Source organism: Emydura macquarii, unplaced genomic scaffold, assembly GCF_026122565.2.
Source record: "Emydura macquarii macquarii isolate MOO-44397 ecotype Brisbane River unplaced genomic scaffold, CSIRO-AGI_Emac_v2 contig_2676, whole genome shotgun sequence".
Classification (NCBI taxonomy): Eukaryota; Metazoa; Chordata; order Testudines; family Chelidae; genus Emydura; species Emydura macquarii.
The window spans coordinates 36,427,590-36,453,287 of NW_027132813.1; the positions used below are offsets into that span (position 1 = coordinate 36,427,590).

General features: G+C 39.9%; 1 protein-coding gene across 2 annotated transcripts in view; it reads left to right on the plus strand.

Annotated features, from left to right (window-relative positions):
- Nucleotides 1-3,704: 3,704 nt before the first annotated feature.
- Nucleotides 3,705-25,698, plus strand: part of SANBR (SANT and BTB domain regulator of CSR) — a 40,937-nt gene continuing 18,943 nt past the window's right edge. The window contains exons 1-8 of one of the 2 annotated variants that reach the window (XM_067565206.1): nucleotides 3,763-3,815; nucleotides 3,949-4,079; nucleotides 9,035-9,193; nucleotides 14,144-14,330; nucleotides 17,898-17,991; nucleotides 21,391-21,629; nucleotides 24,131-24,189; nucleotides 25,527-25,687. In XM_067565206.1, the coding sequence (XP_067421307.1) occupies nucleotides 9,044-9,193; nucleotides 14,144-14,330; nucleotides 17,898-17,991; nucleotides 21,391-21,629; nucleotides 24,131-24,189; nucleotides 25,527-25,687 (890 nt within the window). In that variant the 5' untranslated portion in view covers nucleotides 3,763-3,815; nucleotides 3,949-4,079; nucleotides 9,035-9,043. Of the gene's footprint in view, nucleotides 4,080-9,034; nucleotides 9,194-14,143; nucleotides 14,331-17,897; nucleotides 17,992-21,390; nucleotides 21,630-24,130; nucleotides 24,190-25,526; nucleotides 25,688-25,698 lie in introns of both variants that reach the window. The other variant, XM_067565205.1, reaches the window with a different exon arrangement.

A 25,698-nucleotide genomic window follows, 5' to 3' on the forward strand; every position in this document is an offset into this window, starting at 1 on the left:
ATCCTTCTTCTTCCTGTTGTTCCCTACCTCATTCACTACATACTATCCTAAGGCCCTCCGGAACTGATCATCAGGTCCCCATCATGCAAGCCTTTCCAGACACCTCCAACAAGACACCTTAGCCAACTCTGTTTCCGATTCCTTGATTTTCAATTTTTGACCTCACTCCCATTTCTGTTTCTCCTTTGTTGTCCCCAGTAATCAAGTGGAGCCTGGGGCTAGTGGCTTCTCCATTTAGTTGAGGGAGTGAGCCTTTAATTTTGGGCAGACCTAGACCATCCTGTTTTCAGTATTTCAAATAGTACATACTGTCCCAAGGTCCTCTAGAACTCATCATCAGGACCCTGCCCCACAAGTCTTCCTGGCCACTCCTAACATGCCACCTGAATTGGGTGCATGACATCCAGCCAGTCCACTTCCGAACCACTCTCAGAGAACATCTGTACACACTCGTGCTTCACACCATCCACTTCCTCACCTTGTGTCCTGCCCTGATACCAAGTGGTGGGACCTGTTGCCCCCAGAGGGGGGCGAGGAACCCTAGTGGGACAGTCTGTACTTCACTCTGGTTCCAGAGCCTACCAGGGATATTAGCTGACAGCTCCTGCATGGAGCTGTAAGCAAGGGCGTGTACCTGGTGTGGTTCATGAACTCCCCTGATACCTGTCCCTTTTGCAAAGAGAGAGTGACCATGGCACACATCTCAGTAGGGCGCATCACATTGCAGCCCCTTTTCCAGTTCCTCCAGAACCTCTTACTGAGGTTTCCCCACATCTTCTGATCAATGCATACCTCATCTGTGGCCCCACGAAGTCACAGGACCTTCTCATCAACCTCCTCCTGACACTGGCCAAGATGGTCATCCATCACACAAGGAGGAGGAAGCTGGATGGGGGTTGCTCTGCAACTGTGGGGCCTATTTCTGATCCCTTGTACAATCACACCTCTAGGCTGAGTTCCTCTAGGCAATGCCCACTGACTCCGTAGATGCTTTTCAGGAGCAGTGGGTGCTGCCAGGGGTTCTCTGGTCAGTGTCCCTCTCCAGATCTGATTTTCAACCTTTGACTCCACTCCCATTCCTTTTTTTTCATTTGTTCCCCAGTGATCAATTGTTGCCTAGGGTCAGTGGTTCCTCCCCCTTAATTGACGGGAGAGCCTTTAGTTTTGGCTGGGCCTACACCTGCCTGTTCCCAGTATTTCTAATAGTATATACCGCCCCAGCTTGCGCCTGCAACAAGTGCAGAGGTCCTACAGACGACAACCTTCTTCACTACACAATCCTGGAAAAAATAGGATGTGATCTTGTAATTAAAAACTTTATCATAATGCAATACATGCAAAGGGCCTGAATTAAAGTTGCACTGGCAAAATTATAAGTTGTTGAAAATAGGATCTTGTAATGGACATTGTCAGGCAACTCTAACTCTAAGAGTCCTATAATATCACCTATAATATCAACAGAGTAAAAACAAAACTATTGCAGGTATATATATAAAGAGTTCCATGCATAGGAATTTCTGGTTTCATAATAAAAAAATGTTTCATTTTAAAAAACAAAAGAGATACTGGAATGTAAAACACATTTTAAACAGCTTTTTAAATCACTGCATGCAGGACTGGAATAATAATTGATTAATACGTGATCAATACAATTGCTATTGTTATATACAGATTATATATCACATTAAAATAGATCATCTTTTTTCAGTCCCAGTAGAAGATGTCTAATAATTCGCTTTAAAAAATAAAACATAGGATTAGAATTCCTCATACTACTTACTGCTCCTGTCACCAAGAGGCAACCTTCAGTCCTGTCCTTATTGGTTGCTAAAACCCACAAAAACCAACCTAGATGAAGAAAGAATATGGGACAGTCCTAATGACATATACAAGCAAAACATTTTAAAAGTGTTTTGTTTTTAAACAAGTATGTGGATAATCATAATTGTTATGATCACTTTCTATCTGATATCTTATAAAATGGAATTATCTCCCAACCTCTCCTTTTGGACTATTACTGTAGCATGCTTAGATATTATTTATAAAGCCTATTTGCATGCCACTGTTCTAAATATACTATTCTAGTTCAGCTCTGCCCATGATAAAACTAGTGAAAGAGCAAGAATAGATTCTGCCTTCACAACTGCACAAAACTGGAGAGATCTGCTAAAAGCACAAGCTTGCCTGCATGGAACCATCTAGTTTCTGTACAGATAGGCTCAGGGATCCCTTTCCTCCATCTTTGTTCCTAGGCAATATGGCTTTCCCATCCTCCACTGTGCCCAAAATCACCTTAATGAGGTTTTCATAGTGCAGAGACCCATGCAAAAGTTAATGAAGTCTCAGGGAATTTACCACTGGCAGATTCACCATGGCTTGCTGGAATGGGAAGAGAAAATGTACATACACCTACAGCCTGTCTCCTTCCCACTTCCAGGACATGGAGGACAGTGACTGTGGTGTTCCAATTCTCTCTTCTATGCAACAAAAGGAATCACATGTAGTTCTGGGTGGGTAATCATTCCCCCTCCACAGTAATTGAAAATGTGCCTTTTAATTTTACCCAGAGCCATCCTGGTGTTGAAATTGAGGCCAACTAGTGATTTTTCACTGGCTTTTGGAACAGCAAGATATCAAATACACAGAGTTTGCAAGAGAAAAGCCCTGTTGCTAACTAACATGAGTTTCTTCTATCATACCATACAAATGGCTGAAGTGCAGCATCTGGAGTTACACAATATCATCCATAGGTGCTCTGACCTTAAATTTCTCTCCATATACACAATGGCTTAGATTTACCCTGTGCTAGAGTCACTTTGTGCCAGTAATGCAAAGCAGTCCTAAAGTTTGCATAACTGGCCATGGGAGGAAGATCACCCCACTGTAGAAGGATCTTCCAGAGGCACAGGGTAGGGGGTCAGAGTGACATTATGTTGCAGGGATGGGTTCCTATGTTATTCTTAAGGATGGGGTGGAAGTTCAGAGAGATGTTACCAGAAGGAGTCAGATTACACCAAACTCAGGCGGTGTGGGGCTGGAGAATGTGGGGTGGCATCATGCTGATACACAGGTGGGGGTGATGTCATGCTGTGGGGTTGGAGGCTGGGGCAACATCTTGCCAAGGTATAGGGCTGGTTGGGTGACATGGCCCTGAGACAGGTGGAGCAGTGACATCATGCTGAGCCGGGTGACGCCACACCTAGGTGACCGTGGTGGCGTAGGGTCACGCAGCCAGACAGGTGGGTGATGTCATGTCATGTCCATGTCATGCAGTGGGGAGGAGTTGGGTGATGGGGTGACACCACGCGGAAGTGCCGGCGTAACATCACGCCGAGACAGGGGTGGGGGCGAGCAGAGGGGTCTCCGCTGCTATTGCTCAGTCTCACCTGCCCAAGCCCTGCTGGCTGGGTGGGGAAGAGGAAGGGGCAGGGGCAGGGGCAGGGGCAGGGGCAGCCCCCGCCCTCCCCGAGCCCCTGCCTGAGATGGCGGCTCTCAGCCCGGCAAGGCCTCGTGCTGCTCGTTGCTAGGAGACCAGCGAGACGCTGGGGGTGGGGAGGCGCCGCTGCACTGCGACAAGGCGGGGAGAAGAAGGCGGAGACCCGGGCACCGCGGCGGAGAACGCCAAGGCCCGCCTCCCTTTGAGCCGGCCGCGCCGCACCACCCCATTGGCTCCGCTCTGTCAGAGGAGGCGGGGCCGCTTGCTGTGCGGCACGCTGATTGGCTAAAGGTAACTCCCCCTTCCCCCAATTACCACCCGTGGCTGGTGGGCAGTTAGTTAGGCTGCGTGCGGGCTGTCAGTGCCTCGGGCTCGGCAGGTGGGGCGGCGGTTGGCGGCTCCTCGCGCCTGGGGCGGGGAAATGGTGGTTGGGTCGGGGGGGCAGGAGGGACGCACGCTGAGTCTTTGGCCGGGCTGCGGTAACGCTCCGTCTGGGTTTTTGTCTCCCTCAGGAAGCCGCTCCTTGGTTCTCTCCATCCTTCCCGGGCGCGGCGCTGGGGCTCGCCCAGCTCCTCAGCGGCTTCAACCCCAGCGCTCCGCATCCTCCCGCTCCGTCCTCGCTGCCGCCGGGTCTGGGCCCCAGGTAACCCGCTGCCAGCCTCGCCCTCCCTCCCTCCAGCTCCTCTTTCCTTCCTTCCTTCCGGGCGGGCGGCGCTGAGGGCCCGCCTCGTTCTCCGGGGGACGCTGCCCCTGGGCCCGGCCGCCTTCCACGGGCGCTGCTGAGCGAGCCCCGCAATTCGGCGTGGGGGTTTCTCCCTTGTTGGGCGCCCTGCTCCATGGTGCGAGACCCCTGGGTGTTGGGGGAAGCTCCCTGCAGTTGTAGGGTCTGCAGGTGCCCGGGGCTGTGTCAGGGTGCCTTGCCTTAGGAAGGAAAAAACCCCTCCAATGATAGGCAGTGCTGCTGGGCCGGCTTGGTTAAAGCCAATTTACTTTGATGCGTTTTAACTGATGCCTGAGGAAATTAATTATGCTCAGCAGTTGCTGTGGTATGGGTAATCTAGTGTGGTGTGGTTTCTCTTCTCTCCCTCCCCCACCTTCCTGGTGTATCTGAGAGCGGTATAAAACCTTTCTAGCACCATCTCTTCTCCCATTGGATTGGAAAAACCTCCCCAAAAATATGGGAGGCTATGGTAAAACTAAAACACTAATTTTGTATCTGGCAATATAGGTGGAGGACAAATAGATACTTAAATATTTTATTACCTTTTATTCAGTGCTCAGAAAGCACATTTACCTGCCCAAAAAACCCAGCACCCGTCTCTAATTTTTTTTTTTTAATACTAACACTTCATAGACATGCCTGGTCTGTTAAATGTGTGCAATCAGAGATGTCACTGAACTTAATAAAATATTAGAAATTATATATTATACGTGTTATAAGGATGCTTCCCCTGTAATGTGGTAACACTGTTAAATAGAGAGATCTGATGACTAATGTCTCTTTAAACAACAGCTTGCTTTTTAATGATTATATTGTCCGATGTTTACATGGTAAGGATTTTTAAATCTGTTGATATTTCCTAATTAAATACACAGTGTACAGAAAATTGTCTCCATATTTTCCGAACTGTAAAATAAGCCTCCCATGTCTTGGACTGATGCTTATTTATGAAACACTAAATTAAAAGAGATTGGGGATTTTACTAGTACTATTTAATTTGGAACCCTATCATTTTGATATAGATACCTTTATGAAATTGCCTTCTTTCTCTATGTGTATTTAATGTTCTAGTCTAAATGATTTTTAAACTTTTTAAAATTGTGCCACACCCATAACTGTCTCATTTACCTCATTCGTAGCATCGTTTTTTAAGTTGAGCTTCACTTGCAGTAGTGTAGACCATACAGAATACGAAGATGCAGTGTCATCACTAGAAAGTGATGATATTTATTATAGGCCTTGTCCATGTCACATCTCTTAAAAGTGTGTTCTATTCCTGCAGAACGGAGTAGTTTTGAATATGGCTTTACCTAAGTCTTTTACATGATTTATTATATAACAGTGTTAGCAAACACAACGGCAAGCACAATGTGTGCTAATCCCAATGTAGGAAGTAAATACTGAGACTTAATATGATCTTACATGCATACAATATAGAAGATCATTCATTTGTCTGTGTATGCATAGCTCTATGTATGTGATCTGAATGACAGCCTTTAATTCAAACAGCAGTAGTTGGTATTTTGATTATTGTAGATTGAAGTATCTATATTTATTTGAATGTATGATATCCTTTTGGAAGTAGACACTTCCCATAAGGCAGCACGTCAGTGTCGTATATGGGAAAAAATATTAGAGAAGGGTGGTTGATCTCATCTAAGATTCAAAATGGTTTTAATTCTGACACTGATTCATTATCATTGGGTATGCTGTTTAACATGTGGTTTGTTTGTGGGTAAGGCTGTGGTCTCCATCCCTGGTCATTTTTAATATCACCAAAACAGGTCCTCATCTAGGGCATTTGCACAGATAGCCAAATCTAGGCTCCAGTTAATACTAACATAGTAAAGTGCATACTTGATAAACAAAGTGTCAGACCTCTCTAGAAACGTTACTGCCTCTTGGAATACCTGTCATCTTTGCACTTTTAAGTTGCTTCACAGTTTGTAAAATGCTGATGCATATATTACTAGTAAAATGTTAGACAACTATCACCCATTGCGGTTTTGTTTCCTTTACATTTTAGAATTCTTGTAAATGAGAATAACTACTGTTCTTCCATATCCACACCTGAATATACAGTATTTTATACTGTATAAACTTCCTCCCTCATAAAGGTTATTCCTCGGCTGTCAATACCAATAGTGATTGTATTTTTATTAAGTCTAAACATAAGAGATACTTACATCTTGACTTTATAGAAAACAAAACTCATTCCTGCTCCTTTGCCCTCCTGTCATTTTAGACACATTTTTAATTGCCAGCTAAGGGTAGAATGGATAGCACAAGAGACAGGCTCCATATCTAATAACCATTTACCTATGTTGTTCAGATCTGGCCTTCGTCATCTCTTTTGGTAACTTCTTATATGATATTCAGTTGCCCTTGTGAAACTATTGGTTTCTGTCCATTCACTAATGGAAAGAGGTTTGCATTTTAAAAAGTTATCATAATTGGCACTCTTGATAGTAATCTGAGAATGAAGGCCAATTATTGAATGGACATGGAAATTGAACTGCTTTTGCTCCAAAATATTACATTTCTGGAACAGGACTGAAAAACACTGGAAGTCCTGAGTAGGAAAGTTTGGACAGCCATTGCCTATAAGGTATTGCTCTTTAGCTAAATATTTTCCATGACTGTCAATTTGGCACTTCTTGGAGTGCTATATTTCAGAGAGAAAACTATTATATTAAAACATTGATACATCTGACTTCCTGTTTTTCTAAAACGAAGCTACTGTTGAAACCAAAACACAACTTTCCCTCTAAATTGGTGTTTTTTTTTTGTTTGTTTTTTTTGATGAATGTTCTGAACCTAAGAAAATTATTCCAGTTTGTTTCTTTTTCTGAATACTTGCATTCAACTGCTTCTTCTGACAACATAAACGCTTTCTCAGTTACATGTTGAGTTTTATTTTTTTTGTTTTACCAGTTCAAATGTTATGCCTGATTGCTTATATACTCTGAAATGAAATGAATGAGCTACCTACCACTGCAGCACAGACTTGTAAGAAATCCTTTTTTTAGCTACCAGAAAAATGAGCTTGGGAAGCCACTCTAAGGACTTTCCCTGCAGCAAGCAAGTCCATTGAGACTACATCCAACTGCAGTCTTCTGAGGATTCTTCATAGTCATAGTTTTGGCTATCTTCTCTCCTCCCATTGTCATTCTTGTACCCCAAGTTAAAGATTTTCAGATATGACTAGTGATTTTGAGTGCCTCAATTTTTAGGTGTCCAATTTGAGGCACCTTGAAAGGACCTGATTTTTAGAGAGTGGGTGGTCAACACTTACTGAAAATCAGATCTTCTTAAAGTATCTCAACTGGGTACCTCAAATTATAGTCACATCTGAAAGTCTTGACCCTAATTTCTTTCCACCCCCAGGCTCTGTTAGAATATACTTACATCTTGGTGTGCCACTCCCAGGAGAGGGTGGTATAGAAGAATCAAAAGTTACCAAAATTAACAACTATAATAACTAAGGCCAAAATTTTCAAAAGTGTTTTATTAATTGAATTGTATGCCTCAGTTCCTGGATGTTCAACTTGAAAATCTATAGGACCCAGTTTTCAGAGGGGCTGAGAGCTGTAGCTCCCATTGACTTTAGAACTGTGGATGCTTCAGAACATCTGAACAGTCAGGCTGTAGATGTCTTGGATTGGGCAAGCAGAATTAGTGGTGATTCTGAGAAAACTGGGCCTACCTTGTAAGCATATAAGCATGTGATTGGCTGTAAAGCACTCACTTACCAAGTTTTTAACTGGATGGGTTTATTTATTGTTTGAAACTACTGCACACTAGGTAAATTTTGTCCAGTTTTCTTACTTGTTAATATCCACTCTGTGAGCCCGTCAGTTGCTAATATTTCCACTTTAAGTGCTGGAGTGCTTATTTTAATAGTTACTCCCTCTACATAAGCTTACCTTTATTTACTTTCGATGGCCGTAACATTTGCTGCAATAAGTAATTGTATATCACTAGAATAGGCTGCCTCATTAGTATCTACACCTTAAATTCAAAAACATCTATTTTTTCTACTTTTATATAGTAGGTGTTATACTGACACACTGTGGCTAGTGCATCGTACTGTAGTTTTTAAAGCCCTGATTCCTGTCTTCCCTATTTACTACCTAACTAGAAAAATCAATATCTGTTTCTTGCCAATAACTTTATATAATTGTTGTCATGTTTATGTTTTAAGAAAAACCCAGCTGAACTCCCTGTAACCTGTAATAAGACTTAGTGCATATCATTATCTTGCTGATTTTTCTGAATTGTCTCCTATTTGACCTACTCACTCATTCATACTTCAAGGAAAAGGAGATAATAAATAACACCGTACGTTCTCTATTGAGGAAGTTTTTTTCCTTCTAGATTTACATGTCAAACTGCAATATGACTCAACTCAGTATGTTCAGAATAACTTCTGTTGTCTTTTTTTTTTTTTTTTCTTTTCAAATGTCTTAACATTTCTAAAAATTGCCACTTCTAAAATAAAGCCTTCTGTAGTTTCACTAGTGTTCTTCTTTTTAATCTGTACCAAGCTGTATCTTTCCGGGGGGGTTCTTAATGACAAAACTACATAAGGGATTGATCAGGATAAAAACCTGATGGTACTGAAACAAACTTTTCCAAGTGTGCTTTTTAATGGAATCTGGGCTGCATAGATTTCTGTATATGATTTATGAAGTAGTAGTATTAGTACTTGACTTTGTTACTGTAGCAATAATTTCCCTGGTAATATTTGCAGTGCTGCAATTAATATGTATTGTACATCTACTGATCATGCAATTATTGCTGCTTTGAAACATGAGCAGTATTAAAGTTTATAGATCTTTATAAAAACACATAACATTTGCCCCTCTGTTTTTCAGTGCCAAAAGATGAGTCGAGGATACTCAGAAAATAATAACTTTCCATATGATAATAATCAAATGGTTTTGGACATGATCCTCTATTCTTTACTTGGTGTCCCTCAGCCCATCAACTGGGACAGTGTGGCAAGGCTGGTTCCAGGATTTACATCAAAAGAGGTAACTTTATTAACCAGCATTAGGTTTTTTTTTGTTTTTGTTTTTTTTTTTAAAACAGTGCTTTATCAAGAACTCTTTTATCAGGAAAGGGGGCTGGAAGGGGGGGAATGATTTTGTAAAGTTACCTGAACTTAAAGGACTTGAAAGAGTTAAGCAATATGTTTAAAAACCCAAATTGGAAAGTGTTACAAAACCTTTACATTCAAGAGATGAAGTAAACAAAATTCATAACTTGAATGCAGAATGTGCACTTAATAGCCTAAGGCAGTATTACTGGGAATTGGTCAAAAGAACAGGTGGTGTAAAAAGAGAGAATATGGTGGTTCAAGAAGCTTTCAAATTACACTGTAAAATACAGTCCCTTATGACAAGAAAGGCAAGTACATACTAACTTCATATTCCCCCATCCTTATGGTATATTTTTCAAGCAAACATAATTTTCCTGAGGTAGATGGTGTTGGCAGGTGATTAGATATACCTTCCAGTTGAAAATAACAAAGCTCCAATTTTCGACTGATATTTAAAGGGGGGAAGGGGCAGCTAGTTTGATCCTTCAAATCAGAGTGTTTCCTACTTTAGCAGGAGTCGAGTGCTCAACATCTCTAGGATCAGGTCCTAACGACTTAAATTTTCTGTAAACTGTTGGATTTCAAATTTGCTTATCTCACATATTTTAAAGAAAACACTTGGATGATTTATTTTAGTTTGACTGCTTAATCTTAATGCTGTCACTTGTGTGGTTTTTAATTTTAAAAAAGACCAAACAAAATACTTCTGAGTTGAGGACCAAAATTTGTTGCGAAACTCCAGACAGTTTTAATAGAATCATAGAATTGGGAGAGACTTTGAGAAGTGATTTAGTTCAGTCCCCTGCACTTATGGCAGGACAAAGCATTATCTAGACCAGGGGTGGGGAACCTCCGGCCCGCGGGCAGTATACAGCCCGCAAAATCATTTGGTCTGGTCCTGTCGGCGGCGAATTTGGCGGCGGGGAATTTGGTGGCGGCGGCGTTCCGTGGAGGTGGGCAGTGCCCGCCGCCGAAACCCTGCTGCCGTTTGCCCTTTTCGGCGGTGGGGGGATTTTGGCGGCGGGCACTCCCCCCCGCCGCCGAATTCCCCCCCGCTGCCAGGGCCATCATCAGGCCCTTGACAACAAAAAGGTTCCCCACCCCTGATCTAGACCATCCCTGACAGGTGTTTTTCTAACCTGCTCTTAAAAATCTCCAATGATGGAGATTCCACAACCTCCCTCAGCATAATTCCAGTGCTTAACTACCCGGACAGTTAGGAATCTTTTGCTAATGTCCAACCTAACCTGCCCTTGCTGCAATTTAAGCCCATTGCTTCTTATCCTATCCTCAGAGGTTAAGGAGAACAAGTTTTCACCCTCCTTGTCGTAACAGCCTTTTATATACTTAAACTGTTTATGTCCCACTCAGTCTTCTCCAGACTAAACAAACACAATGTTTTCAATCTTCTCTCATACATTGTGTTTTCTAGACCTTTAATCATTTGTTTCCCTTTTCTGGACTTTCTCCAATTTGTTCACATTTTTCCTGAAATGTGATGTCCTGAACTGGATATAATACTCCAGTTGAGGCCTAATCAGCACTGAGTAGAGGAGAATTACTTCTCGTGTCTTGCTTACAACGTTCCTGCTAATACATCCCAGAATGTTTGCTTTTTGTGCACCAGTGTTACACTATTGCTCTCATTTAGCTTGGGATCCACTATAACCCCCAAATCTCTTTCTGCAGAACTCTTTCCTAGGGAATCATTTCCCATTTTGTATGTGTACAACTGTTTGTTCCTTCCTAAGTGGAGTACTTTGCATTTGTCTTTATTGAATTTCTTCCTATTTACTTCAGACCGTTTCTCCAGTTTGTCCAGATCATTTTGAATTTTAATCCTTTCGTCCAAAGCACTTTTACCTCCTCAGCAAACTTTATAAACTTTAACTAAATCATTAATGAAGATATTGAACAGAACCGTTCCCTGTGAGACCCTACTTGGTATGTCCTTCCAACTGGACTGTGAACCACTGATAACTACTCTTTGGGAATGGTTTTCCAGCCAGTTATGCACCCACCTTATAGTAGCTCCATCTAGGTTGTATTTCAGTAGTTTGTTTATGAGAAGGTCATGCGAGACAGTATCAAAAGCTTTACTAAAGTCAAGATATGCCACATCTGCTGTTTTTGTTTCTTTGTGACTCAACTGGAAAAACAAGCAAACAGACATTTTGTTGTAAACTCCTTAATTGAATGTGTCAACTCACCCTTAATTATAACATTGTTAATGGGCATCATTATAACATTGTATTTAGAGCATAAAAAATGATTGACTGGAGTTGAAGCTTATGTGGAACTTTATTATCCTACAAGCTCACTGTTTAGGAGAGGTTTGTATCTGTATTGGTGGATGCTGTCACTTAATTTTTCATCTGATTATACAATGCTTTCATAAATGCATTTATGCAATGCATAAGTAAATTAATACCCTGTATATATTTTATTTACCTATTTTTCTCAATTGAGATAATATCATTAGTCAATAGAAAAGTGATTACTCTGCTTTAGAATATGTGAAGCCTGCATAGCTGTTGAAGCTGCACAGGTGAATTTGACCCTATGATCTCAAGTGGCCATTGAATCCAATAGACTTTGGCAGAGTTAAAATATGTTCTCTCAAACTTTCATGTGAATTGTCCCATTGAGTTTAATGGGACTATTCTTATATGTAAAGTTACTCTCATGTGTAGTTGTTTGAGGGATTAAGGCCTTAATTTACATTGAAATCTGTGTCTAATAAGTGAGGCCCAAATTTGTACATAAAAATTTGAAAAGCTTTAAAAAGCCTACTAATGTTTTGTTTGGATTTAACCTTTCCCCTGCACTTCTGGCAATGCAAATATTTCAGCATTAGCTTATTCACTAGTGCATGAAAATGAGGAAGGGAAACTGCATAGAAATAAAGTGAAATTTTCTAGTCTGAGTGAAGTGCATAAAGTAAAGGAGCAGTAACTGTGCAAATGGGAAACTAAAATGATCAGACACATTGATAACCACAATATGTTGGGGAAGAATCAATGCAGCTTTTGTAAAGGGAAGTCATGTTTTACCAATCTGTTAATTGTTGACATCCTCATGCTTGTTGACACCCTCAAAAAATTTTAAGTCTTTGATAAGATCCCACACCAAAGGCTCTTAAGCAAACTAAGCAGTCAGGTCATGAGAGAGAGGATCCTCTCCTCAATCAGTAACTAGTTAAAAAACAGGAAACAAAGGGGTAGGAATAAATAGTCAGTTTTTACAATGGAGAGACATAAATAGGGTGGTTCCACAAGGGTCTGTCCTGGGACTTGTGCTGTTCAACATATTCATAAATGATTTGGAAAAAGTGGTGAGCAATGAGGGGGCAAACTTTGCAGAGGATACAAAATTACTCAAGATAGTTCATTTCAAAGCTGACTTAGAGTTACAAATGATCTCACTACACTGGGTGACTAGGCAACAAAATGGCAGATGAAATTGAATGTTAAGTGCCAAGTAATGCACATTGGAAAAGGTAGTCATAACTATACAGCAAAACGATGTGGTCCAAATTAGCTATTACCATGCAATAAAGAGATCTTGGAGTCATTGTGGGCAATTTTTTCTGATAACATCTATTCAGAGTGCAACAGCAGTCAAAAAAGCTAACCATGTTAGGAGCCATTAGGAAAGGGATAAATAATTAAAAGAGAAAATATCATACTGCCATGTATATGTGGCCACCTACACCTTGAATACGGTGTGCAGTTCTGGTAGCCCCATCTTGAAAAAAGATGTATTCGAATTGGAAAAGGTAAAGAGAAGGGCAATAAAAATCATTAGGTTTGAAACAGTTTTCATATGAGGAGAGATTTAAAAGACTGGGACTGTCCATTTTAGAAAAGGGATGACTAGGGGAGATATGATAGAAGTCTATAAAATCACTAGTTGTATGTAGAAAATGAATAGGGAAGTGTTATTTACCCCTTTACATAACAAGAGCTAAGGGTCACCTGACGAAAATAATAGGCAGCAGGCTTAAAATAAATAAAAGGAAGAACTTCACACAACACCCAGTCAACTTGTGGAATTTGTTGCCATCAGATGTTGTGGAGTCCAAAAGTATAACTGGGTTCAAAAAAGAATTAGATATGTTCTTGGAACACACACATTCAATAATATGATTAGATATGTTCAATGGCTGTTAGCCAAGATGGTCAGGGATGCAACCCCTTACTTCAGATATCCTAAACCTCCATCTGCCAGAAGCTGGGATTGGACAGCAGAGGGTGAATCACTCAAAATTGCCCTATTCCCTTCCTTTGAAGGGTCTGGCAGTGGCCACTGTTAGAAGTCAGGATACTGGCCTAAATGGACCATTGATCTGACCCATTATGGCCAGCCTTACATTCTTTTGTTCTTATTTTACATCTATTTCTAGTTTGAATAATTTAAGGTATTGTACCTTCCAGATAAAGGAGCAAGATTTTTTAAAAATTAACTGCTTTTTTGAGGGTCAGGCTTAAGCTGTAAAGAGGCAGGGAAATGGAAGATTAAGGCAGAAACTCCACCCTTTAATTTGTGTGAATGTTGCTGGATCTTGAAACTGTGGTAAATCTTGCATATTGCAGTGTATATTCTGCACTTCTTAGGTATTGCAGAGAGAGTTACCAGGTGGTGTAATCAGTCTTAAGTGTGAAGGTTCTTAGTTGATTTGGCTTCAATTCAGAGCCCCAATGTTGTTGACCATTTAAGAGGAGTTGGTAGTTTAATATTAATTACAATGTAACAATCAATTTTTGCAGAAATTCATATCAGGAAACACAACATCAGCCTTTAAAGTGATATAGTTTCAAGTACAAGTGAATGAATACTAACAATATCTGTTTCATATTCCTATCATTTTATCTCCTGACAGTGTGCAAAAAGGTTCGATGAACTGAAAAGCAGTGGAAGTTCACCAGTTGACAACCAATACAATCCACTAATGGCTATTGGTGGGAGTCCTGTTGAAACCCTAGCTACATACATCAAATCCTCTCTACTAGATACACCAGGGGAGTTTCAAGAGCCTCCCATTGGGCAGAATTCAATTTCCATAACTGGTAAATTCTGTGACTTTGATTACAGTGCCCTCTGCACTGTTTTTCTTTTGATTGGTCAACCTATTTCCGGAATTACTCGTTGATAATCTTCAAATAATTTTGCCCCAAATACTGCTGCATAAACTAAAATCACTTTATTTCAAGTTGAGTCAACCCATTTAGTATTTCACATACAAATGTTTTTTTATAGTTTGTGGCTTTTTAAAAAGGTAGTTACAATAATAGTCAGTTTTGAACTGCTTAAAGTGATGTATTTGATTTTGTACTAAATCTTTCAGGTACACTCTTAGCAATTTTGTAGCCACAGGTGTGTTAATGTCAACTTACAACTTGAGGTGGTAATAGTTGTGATTATAAACAGAAAGAAAGTCTCTAAAGAAAATATAGGAGCAGTAGGACATTGTTGATTTCTTAGATTTCTCTCTTTGCTGTCCTACCAAAAGCCCCATCCATCTGCCATTGTAGTCAGTGGAAAGATTCCCATTTAGTACAACAGGAATTTGGATCGTGCCCCAGTTTACCAGATCGCCGTCATGAGATGCTTTCTGATGATACATTATCAGTCTGGAACAGTTGTAGGCTCCATGACAGAGTTTTACCAAAGCAGCAGTGTTAACAATGGTGCCATGGCCAAATTCCAGTATTGGAAATTAGGTTGGTAGAATGTAATTTTCCCCCAGGAATTTAAATTCCTTATAGTACACTTCTTCACTCCCGTCTGATTTTTAATTGTGTAATTTTCCTGTGATTTATGAAATATGGCAACTTTGTGTGACCTTGCAGTGATTCGTATAGTATTTTAGGTGCTGGCAGTAAATGTTTAACTTCTTCAAAACCATTTCCACGATCACCAGTTTTTTCTGGGACTATGTCTAGACTGACAGCGGCAAATCCGCTGCTGTCGGATCGATTTATCCGGATCGATTGAGCAGGTCTCCACTTCTGCTCAATCGACCCGGAAATCGATGCTATTAATCTCCCTCCACCAGTATAGTAACGCTGCGTCGACAGAAGCGCATTTCCTGTCGTTGCAGCGAACTGAAGACAACCACGGTAAGTAGGAGTTAGGAAGTCGACAGGAGTAGAATAGCTTGCGTATCTTCTGTCGACTGCCGCCAAATTTGGCGGTCAGTGTAGACATAGTCTCAGTCCTGCAACTTCCAGAAACCATTTCGTGTGTGTGTGGGGGCGGTGTGTGTGTTAAAAATAGCAATTTTTGTCTTTGTCCAAAGACTTAAACATTTTAAACAAAATCATTTCAGCTGTTTATGAATTATAAGAGGGTATGGCGAAGGTTGCTTTTTCTAATCAGAGCTCTTTAACGGTGCTACTGTGAAAACAGCTTGTGTGCAAACTACAACACAGACATAGTTCTTAATACATGTCTTTTAAATTAAAACATCTTTAAAGCCTGGCCAAAATATGATCATTTGCAAATTTTGTACTGAGTATGCATGCTAGAAGTGTTTCTTTAAAGGTTCAGGCCCATACTAAGTTGTGTATGCATAGCAAGCTGAGTGCACACTTGGTGCTGGAAATTCACCAGATAAGTAGCAAGTGACTTACTAGTTCTACTTATGAACTTCTCCAACAGAATAACTCCAGATTTTTTTTTCAATGACCTAAGAAATTAAGAGCAAAAGCCATTTGACCTCTTCAGAAGTCGTATGCGACTACTGCTAATTAAAACAGGCATTTTCTCAGTAATAGTTTAAAAAACATAGAATACATGTAGTAGTAATTGCCTGCTACCGTGATTGTTGCACAAATAAGTGATGCAACAAAATTTTATAAAAAAGAAATGCACGTTCTTCCTTTCCCTCCTTCTGGCATATCTGTTACTTAAATAAGGAACAGAGCCAAGTTGTGATGCTTCAGGGGAATATTTTAGAGGAATTTTAAGAACTTCATTAAGTGAAGGCCTGTGAAAAGATGGCTCTTACAGTGCTCTGCAAAATCTAAGGCCCTATCTCAGTCGTATGTCTGTTGGAAAGGAACTTCACAGCCTTGGGACATCTACTCTGAAGGCTCTGCCCTGGCCCCTCCCTAAACCACCCTGGGGATTGTCTGATAGAGACCCGCCTAATCTTAGCTGTCATGGCAGATTGTGTCAAGAGGTAGTCTGAGTCAGCTGGTTTCTAGCCCACTCCATCTTAAAGATGGACTAAAACGTTGAACTGATCATTGGCTGCTTCTGATGTACTTTTGCTGACCTAAAAGGCATGTTTCTATGTTCTGAACCACTCAGTTTCTTGGTGGTCTTCAGCATCAGCTCTATTTACAGCAAATTGTAATAATCTAGCCTTGAGGTGATAAAGACATGCATCACTGTAGCTAGATTCTCTTTGCAGGGGATCAGAGTGTGTACTCTTGGGCAGTCAGAGGGAAAAGTTGTTTTTTTTTTTTTTTTTTCCTGGACAGGGCTGCTCTGTGGGAATCTTGGAGCAGAGATAATCCAGAAAAGCTATGACCTTGTACACCATCTTCATAATTGAAAGACAGATGCAGGATTGGTGACCCCACCATCAATTGTACACAAGTTCTTTATAACACTTTACATTGTGAACTCCAACCCTCTTAATTTTATTTGTATTGAGCCTGAGCCAGTATCTTTCATTCAAGTCCCTACTTTGCTCAGGGGCGTTAAAGGAGCTACAGTATCCATGCTGAATGAGAAATGTAGCTTGTTGGCAGCTGCTTGCTCTTGGTACTTCAGCTCAAATACAATCCATCTCCCTAGTGGCCTTATGTTGAACAAGGGGGGTGACAGAACTGCACCCTGCAGGACTATTTGCATAGGGGAGGGCTCTCACGGGGGGGGGGTGGGGGGGAAGGGGGATGAGTTGCTCTCCATCACAATCCACAGGAATCTTAGATGACAAGAAAAAAACAGATTTTAAAGCGTTCTGTTCACCCAGCCAGATCATGGAGGTGAGATAACAGTATCTCATGCTAATCTGATTTGAAAAGTATGAATGGATGTAGCAGTAAGAGTGTAAAGGTCTGACTTCTAAGTGTAGCCAGGAGGAGCCATTATGAGAGTGCCAAGGCGTTCTTTGACTGGCTTTTCCATTAACTATTAAAGATGGTGACTTTTCTACATTCAAAGAAACAATTCTATAGAAAGTTTGAGGCCTTTTCAACATTTGATGGGTCATTACATCACCACAAGAAAATTCAGTTGGAAGGCTGCATATTGGGCCGCAAGGCCTGACCTAAAGCCACTGAAGTCAGTGGAAAGACTCTTATTGACTAAAGTGGGCTTTGGATCCAGACCCTACTGCATACTGTACATTTGTGAGGAAAGCCTATCCCAGGTAAAGATCCATTACTGTTGACTCCAGTGCCTGCTGTAGCACCTAATCCTGTGTCTAAAGGAATTTGATTGACTGCCTTTTCAGTGTAATTTAACCCAGATTGCTGCTTTAAACCAGGTGTTCGAGAAGCTTGTGACAAATAAAATTGTGACAACTTCTCTTCAGGGTAGGAGCAACACCTTTGCAACACTAGTATGACAGCCCAAGCTTAGCCTCAAATTCTGACGCTTCTTTTTATTGTGTTTTGAAGGAAGGTCCAGTGTAGCTTCCACAAGAAATTGTTCTTCAGAAGCTGATAAACATCCTGCACGTAAAGGTGGAGAAAATGCTGATGGAAGTCAAGGGTAGGAGATAGTTGTTTTTTATCTGGCAAGCGAATATGAGTGAAACTGAAATCTGTACTTTACAAATGTGCATCTTTCTGACTGTCTACACAGAGTTTTCACACCATTTTCAGTTAGTATTTGTGCAGCTCCATCAGTGCTAGCATCGGTTGAAATACTAGTGGAAATCAGTCATGCTGTTTTCATCATCATGTAATCTAATCAATTTTTTACCATAGTGTCATCTAACAAATTAGTGAGCACATCTGCTCCCATTCTCCACTAGCACTTCCACCAATGTCAGATTTGGAGCTGCAGTGGTGCTACACCAATGGTGGGAAAATTGCTGAAAATTCTCAGTGTAGAGAGGCCTATTTGTGATTTAGAATGTTAACCAAATTGAGACAATTGAATAGCCATAAACTAACTTCTGGTAAGCCAAACCTTTTATACAAACAAATTTATTGTTTGCCATTGGGTGCACAGTTGGATTAGACCCTCTACTTGAGGTTTTCACTGTTTTGTTAATGACAAGATGGATAATACGCCATGGGTATCTCTTATCTCAAACTTGGAAAAATGGCTTGCAGAATATTTACTTTTCATCTCACTACATCATTTCAAACTGTTGATGGAACTTGAATTTATAATACAGTGACCACAATATTTGACTATACGCTAAGGCCCATCCAACTAATTGCTTGAGTTCATTGGGACTATTCATGTACTGATTTTGGAGAACAAGTGTAAGTGTTCTGTTGGACAACTAACTTTAAAAGCCCTGATCCAGATTTCAATTCTTACATTGCAAATGTTGGTACATTTTTAACTCCTAGGTTTGATGGGTACTACTGTAAGTTCAATGCAACTATTTTGTTTATCGGTACAGTGATGTATAGCAAACAGAAAATAACTTAAAATACCTCAAAAGCATGACTAAATTTTTGGTTTCATTAGTTTCATCTAATTTCTTCTATGTATATACAATTATTCCTGTATTTGTCTTGAGCTTAGCTTCTCAGAGTGTTTGATTATCATTCATGAAAACTAAGTAATTGAATTTTTTATATCATGGTCATCCTAGTTCAGAATTATATTCAACCCATCACTTTCTCTTCATACACATAACTGTCAGTGTAATATATTGAAATTTATACCATGTGTTCCTAAGCCAGACATTGTAGAGTGAAGAAAACTCGGATTTCATAGACTCTTCCCATAATTTTGTTGTATTATCCCAAATGGAAGTTTTGAAGGCAGTCTTCATTATGTAAGTTAATGCACTGCTACATAGAAAACAGCTGTGAATTTCCTAACTCATCTTAATGCTATAATGACTTCCAAAACTTAATTGTTACCACATAAATACTAAGAGCCAGATTGTGAACCCCTTAATCACAGTAGTGAGTGTGATAGTTCTCAGGGTACCTGGGACTGTCATCTTGTTACACTCTGGAGGCAGAGTGAGGAAGTCTTTCCTGTGCCTGGATGTCACAGCTCCCACACCAACAGCCTTTCAGCCACTCGGGTACTTTCCTCTGAGCTATGCCAGTCCTGTCTTCACCTTTCAGGTCAACCATAGGTGAATCCCAGTCCTAAGTCCCTTTGAATCATTCCCTGTGATATTCAGCCCCTGATACTGGCTCCTCACAGAAATCCCTGTTTCTCTGCCCCCAAAGGAGCAGTGTGCTCCAGCTTACCAAATTTATCTTAAACCACACAGCCCTTGAGAACACTTCTAATAAAACGAAAGTAGTTTTTTAAAGAATGAGTAAAGTTAACTTGAAACAAGAGAGAATGGTGGAAACAAACGATTACAATACAAAACAATCATAAAATGTGAATCTGGATCTACACCTGCACCTACCTAATGTAGTAGGTTTTACTCTCAAAGTTCAGTCAGTTGCAGAACTGGCTGGCTTCACAGAAATCCAGATCTAGTGTTTCATAAGAATACCTTGCTCCTCAAGATGTATCCTCAGTGAAAGGATCCAGAGGCCTTTTCTTTCCTCTGTATTATACTGAAACAGTCCTTTGTTTCTGTTCATAGGCAGGGCAAACCACTATCTTATTGTAATCCTGTTTTACCTTCAAGAGATTTCAGTTGTTGTCTCTGATGGCTTTCCATTAAAAGGCTTGAGATTGCGCAAGGCTAAGCAAATGACCCTTGCATTCCATCATTGGCTAAACAGGGTGGGGTAACAACTCCCTCCTGCCTGAATGGGCCATTACCAAGACACCTTATCCCCAGGTGACTAATTTTTACTCTAAATCCATAAAGCACAATTTAGGTATAAATAGGTTATTTTTAAATATTGCCTATAATACATCTTGCAATTATTATGAATCTTGACAAGTTACATGTTTTTTATGGATAAATATCTTGTAAAACATGTTTGGTATAGTGAGTTTTGTTAGGTCTGAGATGAGTTGTTTGCAGAGAACAGGGGACCTTTTGCCTAGAACCTCTGTCACAATGTGCAGATGAGTCCCTTGTGAATACTGCTTATTATTGTGAGAGTCTCAAGTGAGATTGTTCATGAGCCTAAAATAATTACATTCCCCAAATGTGGTGTGTTTTACTTGTAGATCTTCTTAAAAACAATCCCTGCAGTAATGAGTTAGAATACCTTATATATTTTTGCTAGATATTTAAATTGCTATATATTGTACCAATTAATTTCCAAAAGTTTTTAGACATACTTGTCAAGGGCACTTATTTCAGATCTCTGACTCATACTGCTGTGTCCATGGAAGCTGATATTTTATTGATGTATCCTCAACTTGGATCTCCTGTTAGGAAGTAGATAATATTGGTACACTCTAGAGTATTTTAAGTTCCTCCAGATGGAAGAGACTATACAGTTACACACACTAATTAACCAACTCCGCATTCTGGTGAGCTAGGCAAAGAGAGCTATACTTTTATAAAATTAGGCAAAACAGAGAGCTTAAGTAATTTTGCCTCTGGTACTGTGATCGTGGCAAACTGGGAATAGCACTCACTCCCACTCTTAAGGCTTTCTGCACCAGCTTTCTGCAAAGTAACGTGCCATGTGGACAATGATATAGCTCAGCGCATGTCCTGGTGTGCAGCTTAGCATCTACGCTTTCTCCTGTGAATGAGACTTTGATCATGTATCTGTGGACACATAGCTTGCCATTGAATAACGTGTCGGTGGAAGAGAGGGAGGAACGACGTAAGCTTTCTCACTGAAGTTAAATGTGAAGTTGTGTTTTTTATCTTGTAAATTAAAACTTTACAAATACCTGGGTTGATGAGATCAAGGTTCTGACCAATCATGCAGATTTGGGGTAAAATCTCCATCAATCAGTTTTCACTTTTTTATTGGCTTCTGGTCCTGTGCTGTAATAACATTCCTTTTTCTGTTTGTTTTTGGTTTTTGTTTTTAAATCAAGGCCAAATATGGTGATCCATGTATGTGATGAAACAAAAAATTTGAAGGAAGATTTTGTTTGTCCTCGAGACCTTTTGATTTCTGAAATGAAGTACTTTGCTGAATATCTGTCTGTGGATGCCCAGCGGTGGGAAGAGGTGGACATTTCAGTGCACTGTGATGTTCACATCTTTGACTGGTTGATAAGATACGTTAAAAGGAACACTAAAGAATATGAGGCGTATGAAATACCTACTTTAGGTAAAAGCAAATCTGTTGTTCATTTGCTTCAGGTTCATTATCTGCATTGTCTGTTCTGAGCTTCAGACTAAAAGCGTATGTGCAAAATTGAGTGGAAGATGATATCCCTCCTTAATTCAGCTCCAGCCTCCTAAGCCCAGTTTGCAATGGCCAGAAACACTGGTTTATTGGAAATGTGCTAACAGTTTGCCTGTCTGTTATAGAAAGTCCCTGGTCTTGCTGCTACTGATAATTTTAGGGAAATATCTCTCTGGTGGTTGTAGTGGTGAAAGTACTAGTCTATGTTGGCATCTGGTATCTTTACCAAGGTCATCTAGACCAGTGGTCACCAAATGTCTTATGTTGTGCCCCACCCTTATTCATAATGGACTCTGTCCACATCCCCCATAGTCAGGAGCCGCAACCTGGAATGGGGCCACAACCAGGGCCAGGAGCCAAGGCCGAAGCGTGGCTGTGGCCAGATCCGGGTCCAGAGCTGCAACTGAGGCCACAGACAAGGCAGAGCCAGAGCTGGGGGCTGGGTGGCGCTCCCTCCCTGTCACCCCGTGGGGGCTGGCCTGGGCCCTGCCATGCCCCCCAAACAGTCTTCTGTGCTGCCCTAGGGGGCTGTGCCCTACAGTTTAAGGGCTACTGATCTAGATGCACTCTGAACAGGGTTACATCACCATCACTGTGATAACACAAGTAGCCAATCTACAGTAGCGTTCTCACGGTTGCAATAGCAACATCTGGAGACTTCGCTAAGAACTTCATTGTAAATGCAGTATAAAGAGCAGTTCTATCATCATCTTGGTAGTCGTGGGGCAAACCTTTGAAAAGCACTTAAAGTGACTTAAGAGCCTGGCGTTGACAGGAGCCAGAATCCCATTGACTACCATTGTGAGACCCCCCCAAGTCACTTAAGTACCTTTCAAAATTTTACCTGGTACTTAATTTTGAGTCAGATTCTACTTCTATTAAAGTCAATGAGAAGGTCCTTAACTAGCTTAAATGGGGAAGATAAGCCAATGCGAGACTGGAATAAAATTTTTTTTTTTAAAAAAGAAAACAAACAGAATTTTATTTCAATTGGATATTTTTATTTAAATTTAAATATAGGCTTAGTTTTTTAAAAATAAAATATTTTAAAATTAGATTTGAAATTGACAACCTATACTAAGACCTAAACTACTTATAATATTTATTAAAAATCATTTAAATTAAATAAAAAAAATATTAACAGTACATGTTTGCTATCAAGTTTTAAAGAAAGTCAGACCACTAAACTGGTGCAAGCCCCTGGAACCAGAACTTGTTGAACTACTAAACGAGCTTTTGACAGCATTAGCCTTTTCTGCAGATGAATGAACTAAAACGAAGAAAAAATTCTCTGCAACTAATTCAGTTCAGTGGCTAGTTCATGTGAAGCAAAAGAGCCAGTTGGAAGCTACAAAAACAAGAGAGCTTGTTTTCCTCTTTGAATCTATTAATAAAAACGAGGTGGGAGAGGATGAGATCTTGTAGTTCTAAAATCTTTAAGGATACAGTGATCAGACGGAATCAGTTCAGTTCACTAACTACAGATATTAATTCATTTGTTTAATAGAGTTTTAAATCCAAAACATCTTTTGATAACCTTTTTTCTTGCATATCCAGCACATTTAAGGTAGCTGTATTTAATTTAAAAAATGATTGTTTCGTGCATTTCTAATTTCCATCCAAATAGAGTTTGACAAGTCACAAATAAAATAAGTCCTCTAGTAACAGGTTAAACTATATTATTGCTTTTAAATAAAGGTGTATAGATACATGAAATCCTCCTGATTAGCCAAAAAAAAAAAAAAAGCAGATTTAGTATATAGGTTATATTTTTAGTTGCAAATCAACCTATTTTAATGTTTACCAACCAATGAGAATCTATCTTTCTTTAGGAAGATAGATAACTAAAAAGTGTAAATGTAAAACATGATTAAAATAGTTCTTAAACTAAGGTTTGCTGCTTGCAGATTTAAATCAATCCACCTTGGCTAGTTCAGATCTAAAATTGCTTGAAATCAATTGAAAAATCCTATTTGGGAGCACTGAATGGGCAATGGATCAGGCCCTTCTCCAGCAAAATAACATCAGTGAGCTCTAGCATGTGTGCTGACCAGCCAAACTGTTAACAGTTAACATAGCTGGAACAGTGTTTGATCAGTTAAAATGCTCTGTTTAACTATATTTGAGTTCAAGTGTGGAAAGGAACTAAGGGCCTGTCTATACTAAGAAAATGTTTTTCTGGGGATTGTCGAAAGGTTTGGTGTTGCCTATATAGATGGGACCACATTCTGGTCTCAAAGATCAGAAACATGACACATGTTGGAAAGTGGAATGATAAGAACTTTTTTAGTTTAAAAAACAAAACAAAACAAAAAAAAACCTCCTTTAAAAAGGCTTTGAGTCTCTTGGGTGTTCCGTAATCTAATCAAAGGGATACATTAATCTAACTCCTTTTTTACCTTATTCTGCTGTTTCTCTTTTAGAACCAGGAAATGTCATTTCGATTCTTATTTCTTCTGAGTTTTTGAAGATGGATTCATTAGTGAGTATAACAAGATGAGAAATGCTGTGCCATAGTAGCACAGTTTACCATCAAATGATTAGCATAAACCTTAGTAGAATAGTTCCAGAGGGGTAGCCGTGTTAGTCTGTATACAGCAAAAACAATGAGAGTTCTGTGGCACTTTAAAGACTAACACATTTAATATTTTTAGGCATAAGCTTTCGAGAGACTGATGCCTAAAAATATTAAATTTGTTAGTCTTTAAAGTGCCACAGAACTCTCGTTGTATAAACCTTAGTAGTTTATTTGCTGAGTTTTGACTGTGTACTTACAGCTGTATAAAACAGAGGGAAAATAGTTCATATCTCAAAGAGTTTATAATATAAGGACCAGATTCTGTCACCTTGCTCATGAAAATTAGTAATTTAGTAATTGCACAGGCTCACTGATTTCAGTGGGTCTGCTTGCAGAGTAAGGTATTACTGCATGTGATTAAGGGAGCCAGAATCTGGCTCTAAATGAATACTTATTAATCTAAACAATAGCTGACTGCACTGTGTGAGCTAATGTCAGCATCTGACTTTTGACAGCTATCTTAAAGGAAACCTAAAGTCTCCACATTTTCAGTGTTTGATATGTAAATGCCACTTTTTCCCTCTAGAATGCAGTTCTCCATCCATCAGCTTGGTTAAGGCCCATTCAGTTTAACTGGAGATGTGCATGTGAAATGAGAGGAGAAAGGATTGATTAATGATATGTGATTTAGTTTTCATTTCCAAAAACCAGTACAAGCTATTAATATACATATAAAGACTTTGTCTTATTTATGGTTCATCAGATAAATGGACAGACTAGTAATGTATCTATTTTCTTTCCTTTTTTTTTTTTTTTTTTTGCCCCTCCTATTGCTTAATAATAAAGACAAAACTATGCAGCTGAGTTAAGGAAGGAGTTAAGAATTTAACACACAACATCTTCATGCTGTAACAACTGTCATTTATTTGCAGTCCATGCTAAATATTAAAGTTCACTGGTAAAGCTAAATTTGGTGGGTGCAATGCTGTATATAATATTAAAACTACAAAAATGGCCTCTCTAGTTCTGGATCACGGGCTCTGTGGAGGTGGCACTTCCTGAAGATAATTCAGAGGTCGTATTCAGGATATAGGAACCTTCAGGATGGCAGTAGTTCAGAATGTGACTTCCTTCCTGAGCCATCAAATCTTATTTTTAGGGTTGAACTGAACCCGCATTATTCTAACAAAGCCCAGAATCCTGCTCATAAGGAATCTTTAATATAAAAGCAATACATCTTCTGAGAGATGGGTTTATGTATCATTAATTTCAGTGTTCATGGTATCTCCTTTCCTTCCCAGGTAGAAAAATGTATTCATTATTGCCACAAAAATATGAGTGCTATCATAGCCACCCCATGCAACATGAACTGTGTCAGTGGTAACCTCCTTAAGCGTATAGCTGCTCTTTTCACACACAGTGAATTAGAAGATGTGAAGGACAAAAGAGATAAATTTAAGAGGTACCTTTTTT